The sequence below is a fragment of the Petaurus breviceps genome, unplaced genomic scaffold (genome assembly GCF_028583685.1).
Source record: "Petaurus breviceps papuanus isolate PSGF00001 unplaced genomic scaffold, PetGlider_PUasm1.0 90617, whole genome shotgun sequence".
NCBI classification, from domain to species: domain Eukaryota; kingdom Metazoa; phylum Chordata; class Mammalia; order Diprotodontia; family Petauridae; genus Petaurus; species Petaurus breviceps.
The window spans coordinates 3,250,650-3,256,649 of record NW_027187287.1 but is presented as its reverse complement, the minus strand read 5'-3'; the positions used below and the strand labels follow the sequence as shown (position 1 = coordinate 3,256,649).

Below are 6,000 nucleotides of genomic sequence, written 5' to 3'. Positions count from 1 at the left end.
CACACACACACACACACACACACACACACACACACACACACACACACACCCCTACCTTCCAGCAGAAACTAATTTTTATTCTGTAAGTGGTGTCAGTAAGAGGCCTCGGGAACTAGAGGGTGAAGCTGCTCCTCCCTGTCCTCCCCCCCAACCCCATCCTGCCCTGCACACATGGGATAGACATTATATCTTTCCACATGGTATTCTACCTTCCCACTCCTCCACAAATGAGAACACACCATCTCAAAGCATTTCTCAGGCCCTTGGTCTCACACTCTCTTGGCTCTCACATGTTGTGGCTCTCTGGGAGTCTATTCTCACAGCCTAACCTTCCACCCTTCCAAATATTTGTGCTTTCCTCCCATCCTCCTGAGGTTCTAGGTTTGAGTCACTCTACTGTCTGAAAAGCTCCTGAGGTCTCAGGGCTGGACCCAGATGAGACATCATAAATTCCCCACCCCCAGGCAATGGAATGATTTCCCTGACTCACCTTGGCCTGTGCAACTGGATTACAGGAGGTCAGCCTGTATTCTGCTGGCAGAATCCGGAGAGACATCCTTTTAACTATACCACCCTAGGCTGGTGGCACCTCTCCCCTTTCTACGGCCTCTCCTTGACCACTGACCTTCACATTCCTCCAGATTCACCCAACACAGACTCCAAACCACCCCTTGTCTCTTTTCCTTATCCTCTTTCTGTATCCTGGACCCCTCTGGCAATATGGCCATTGTCTATACCTTACACCAGCTTCTGCCTTAGCACCCTGGTTCCCCTTGCTCCCTTGCCTTCGCTTCAGCATTAAATTGACAGACGCCAACCAGGTTTAGGGTTCTGAGAAAATGATCAGGGAATCCATTGACTCAGGTTGTGTCTAGTAGAGCAGGGCTCCATAGGGACTTTACAGATCATCTAGTACAACCTCCCTAATTTTATATTGGGGAAACAATTTTCCCAAGGTCATAGAAGTAATAATAACTCACACACAGTCAATATTCAGACTGGTTCTTCTGACTCCAAATGGAATACTCTTGGAGAAGTACATTAAAAGGAGGTCTCTATTTTATTTTTCAAAAGAGGGTCCTTGGTGTCATGGCAATAGAAAGAGGGGTCTTTGGGGGGGATATCCTCTCCCTAAACTTAAGCTGGTCTGCTGGGTTTAAGGTAGGGCAGAGCAGTTTCAGAGAGAGCCTAGAACATCCAAATTAGAAGATGCCAGAGTTGAAAGGGATTTTAGAAAACATTGATTTTAACCCACCATCTCGGGTAAGAAAACTACTAAGGAGGTGGTGACTTGCTAATGGATATAGAACTAGAAAGTCTTAGTACTAGGACTAGAACACAGATCTCCTGATTCCAAATCTAATCTTTCCATTACTTCTTGGTGCCTTGGGTCTAAGGCCTTATTACCCTTTGGCCCAGCATAGCTCTAGTTATTCAAGAGTAGGAAAGTCAGAGAAAACAAGACCCACACACATGTATGTAATAGACCACAGTGCCTCAGTGGCATATGAGTGTACATAGACAGACATCCACACAGAGATAACTTGGCATAGAAGAGGGGAAGGGTGGGGGAGGGGAGCAAAGCTTAGACTTGTCATTTTACTGGCATAAAGAATTTCCAGGCAAAGAAAAATTCCCACTTCCATTGCAGGTTTCTCCCTTCTCTGTGGTTTATAGTTTTCAAGTGTTGCCTAAAGTACTGAAAGAAGTTAAGGGATTTGCTCAGGACTAGAGTTATAATCCTACAACTAAAATCTTCAATACAATTTCCTTTTAGAAATTATGATGACATAGCCAGTATATGTCAAGGGCAGAATCTGAATTCAGATTTTCCTGACTGAATTCAGCTCACTATGAGCTATTCAGCTCACGATTCACTATGCCATGCTGTATGTGTATACATATACACTTTATACACACACACACACACACACACACACACACACAGGTTTAGAGAGGTGGACTGGCCTTCTGTCAGAAGTTAACCGGATGGTCTGGAACCAGACTTTTGCAACCATTCACTCCAGGACTGGGGACAGGAGGGACAGCAAGCCTGATACTTCCAGTAGGGGCATAGAGGAGAACAAAGTCCCTCATCTCCATCACTAAAGGTTATAGGGTGGTGCTACTATAAAGGAAAATAGTTATTTGTGTGTTGCTGTCTACAAGAAGGCTGTGACTCCAGAACTGATTTAAAAAGAAATAAAGTAGAAGAATCCCTACAAGTTGTATTTAAATCTGATAATAGAGTGTGACATGCATGAAACATTGAAGATATTGTTAAATAGATCAGTTGAATCACATGCTAAATATTCAGTTAAGATATTCTTTTCCCTCTCTGCTTTCTCTTCCTCCCTCTTTCCTTCTCTCTCTCTACTTCCCTTTTTCCTTCCCTACTTCTTTCACACTCCTTCTTCTCTCCCCTTTCTCTTTTTCTTTCTCCTTCTCTTTTGCCATACACATACACAAATGCAAATGCATTGCCCCCAGACCCAGAGGCTCCATAAACGGCCCCCAGAGTGAGACCCTTCAGAAAGGACTTACCCTCAACAGTCCACATTCCCCATTGATGAAGACCCTCCCCCCCTTGGGGAGACACACTCCTCATTCTAGCTTGTTCAGTCAGAGGTATCAGGTTTTCAGACTGGAACTGGCCCCAAGGGGCACTATCTCTGTTCTGCCAAAGTAATGAAGCCAAACCTGCCAAGCCAATCAGTAGAGTCCACTTGGTCTGGGAGGCATTCAGGCTTTCTGTGCATTTGCTCTTGGGAATCTGATACCTTCTCACTTAGAGACAGAAAGCTCCTGGCAAGCCTATGGGCCCACTCCTGTCCCACTCACTGATACTTATTAGGGTAGTTGCTGTTAAGAGCCGCCTACAGCTCCCCTCTACCTGGAGAGACTGTCTCCAGAAGCCTCCCCCTCCTGAGACTTCAGTGTTTAGGACTTGGCTGAGTGGTGTCAACTGAGATGATCAGGATAATGGCTTGGTGGCCTGATGCCAGCTATTCTGGGAGTAGGACAGTGAGTGTAGGCTAAGCCTGAGGGCTGTTCACTACCATGGTTTACTCTACGCCAGAGAGGGCCTGAGCCCTAGGGAGCCACACATGGTAACGTTAGCAGAAACATGGCCATTCTTCATTTTTGCCCTTCTTCCCTGATATACATGTAGATTAGTTGGGTACCCAAGTGAGATCAAACTGTCATAGAGTCCCCATGTCCTTCTCTTGAGTGAGCATGTCACACATGTGTGATTACGATGCTCATTGGGATATGCCCACAGCTGCACATTGCTGGTAGGGATACTATTTTCAGCTGTACTGAAAAGATGCCCCACTGTGTTCCCCAGGGGAGATAGCAGTTATAGTTCCATAGCAGCAGCAGTATGCCTTTTGGCTGGCCAGTATGGCAATCTGTAAATATAGGTGTACATTTGCATATAATACTTCCCTAAAAGAAACTGGGAACTAGCTGATGCCAATCAACAGATATTTATTAAGAACATATTATATGCCAGACACTGTGCTAAACTCTGGAAATACAAAGACTGGCAAAACTAGTCTCTGCCCTCAAGGAACTCCCAATCTAATGGGAGACAGTGTGCAAATAACTCTGTATTTACATATCATTGTTGACTCTCACTGGAGTCTCTCAAGGCCAGGTATATTGCATTTTACCACCTCCCCCCCCCCCCAACTCCTAACACACACACTCTAGTGTTCTCTAGTATCCTAGTTTCTTTCTCCTTTTCTTATGGCTCTTATGGTGCCACAGACTGAGTAGACAAGAACAGCTGAAAGGTCCCAGTCTAGATACAATGGAGTGGGGTGGCCTAGGAAACATTACTCAAGTTAGTCTAGGGTATCAAGCCATAGAATCCCTTCAATGTTAAACCTGGAGAAGATTTCAGAGATCTTCAAACCCAACCCCTTTCATTTTACAGATGATAAAGCACAGATTACCTAATCACACAGCTCACCAGTAACAAAATCAAGACTAGTCCCCAGGTTCCACCAACACCTTGTCTAGTGTGTTTTCCACTATAGTGAACTGGGTGAGAGTATGAGGGTGAGTGTCTGCATAGGGCCAGATAGAGGAATTAAATGAAGTTGGAGTCAGGGTGGGGTCATCTGTGGACCATGTTAAGAATGTCTGATGCAGGGTGGTGTTTTGTTTTGTTAATGTAAAGTGGTTTTTTCCCCAATTACATGTAAAAACAATTTTCAACATTCATTTTTTTATAAGATTTTGAGTTCCAAATTTTTTTCCCTCCTTCCCTCCCCCCCCCTCCTCAAGATGACAAGAAATTTGATGCAGATTATGCATGTGCAATCAAGGCATGTCTGGTTTTTGAGACTGTGTGGTACCAAGGGTACTGGGTACTGGGTACTGGGAAGAGAGTTAGGCATAGGGTTGTATTTGGGTCCTGAGAGAATAATTGGTGCAATGTGATGGATTCCCAGCAACTGTAAATAAACACAGAAAAAGAGGAAAGAGAGATCCTTAGCTTTTGGTTTTGGGGTAGATGAAAATAGACTGATGCCATTTTCCAGATGAGGTCTGAGACCTGTGCGTCAGCTCTGGGGTGAACTCGGCCTGTGGATACAGTTATGAAAGAGCATGTGCCAGACATATGAATGGAGAGTGCTTCATGAATGGTACACTTTTGGTTGGATTGAATATGAATCCTATAGGATTAAAGATTTAGAGGTGGAAGGAACCTTAGAGGTTGTCTGGTCCAACTATCTCGTTTTATATCTGAGAAAACTGAGGCCCAGAGAATGGGTCTCAAGTGACTTGCCCCCAAATCATAGAGAACTCAGGTCCTTTGACTCCAGATCTCCAGTTCTTTACACCATTCTACCTGGCATGAACATTGAAATCAACAGACTAGACAAGTACCCATTGGGGTGAATGTTTCTGTTCTGTTGGGCCAGGTAAACTCCATGAGAGCAGGGATTGTATTGTTCTTATCTTTCTCCTCCTTCCCCCATTCTTAGCATAGTACTCTGCATAGAAGAGGTGTAGAAGAAATTTCTCAGTGAATGAATTCATGCCCATATTGTGGGGGTGACCCTAAACAGAGCTACTGACCCCTCACTCATCTCTTTCCTCCCTTTCTTTTTCCACAGCCAGCAGCCGCCTAATGGGGAATCCTCCAGCCTCATCTTTCATGGGCAGTTTCCTCACCAGCAGCCTGGGATCCACTGCTCCTGCACACCCCAGTGGTCCCACTTCTTCCCCCTCTGATCAGGCCTATCGGGGCCCCCACTCTGGTACCTCCCAGATCTGGTTCTCCCACTCCCATGAAGGTAAGGAGTTCTAGAGTTCCCCTTCCCCAACCCAGTTTCAGCTATACTGATGGGGGAGGGAGACGAAGGGACCCTTCTTCTGTACTTGATATTGTCAGGTGAGGAACTGGGAACAAATAAATGACCCATGACCCCTGGAATGGACCTCTGCTCATCTTTACTACTAGCAAGAATAAACCCTAGTGGGGCGGCCAGGTAGCACAGTGAGTAAGAGCACCAGCCCCAGAGTCGGTATGACCTGGGATCGAATCCGGGCTCAGACACTTAGTACCCACCCAGAAACACCTGGCCGTGTAACCTTGAACAAGTTACTTAACCCCAATTGCTTTAAAAAAAAAAAAAGAATAAACCCTAGTTATAGGGAGCACACAGTATAGGACTTAGAATGGGTTGGGCACAACACAAAATAGACTTCAAGCATTTCTTAGTGGGAGCCTCTCCACACTCAGGTGGGTCAAGGGAGTTCTGGGCCTAGGGCCCAAGCCTTTCTCAGCATCCTCTTCGCTGTGAAAGCTTCTGACTTAGGACAAAGAAGGAATATATTAACAGCTGTTTTTAGCCAGATATGCAGAGTGGTAGAAAAGGTTGGGACTGGGGTGGAGGGGGGCAGTGTTGTAGAAAGAAGGAGTAAAGTTCATTGCTAGGGAAATGTGTTTCACAGCTGGGTTAAGACCCCACTGTGGTATGC

At 45.4% G+C, this 6,000-nt stretch overlaps 1 protein-coding gene across 1 annotated transcript in view; it reads left to right on the top strand.

Annotated features, from left to right (window-relative positions):
- BAHCC1 (BAH domain and coiled-coil containing 1) overlaps positions 1-6,000 on the top strand; it is a 179,919-nt gene that overhangs the window by 94,139 nt on the left and 79,780 nt on the right. Inside the window, exon 3 of the mRNA XM_069064081.1 lies at positions 5,133-5,312. Within this exon, the coding sequence (XP_068920182.1) occupies positions 5,133-5,312 (180 nt within the window). The remainder of the gene's footprint in view (positions 1-5,132; positions 5,313-6,000) is intronic.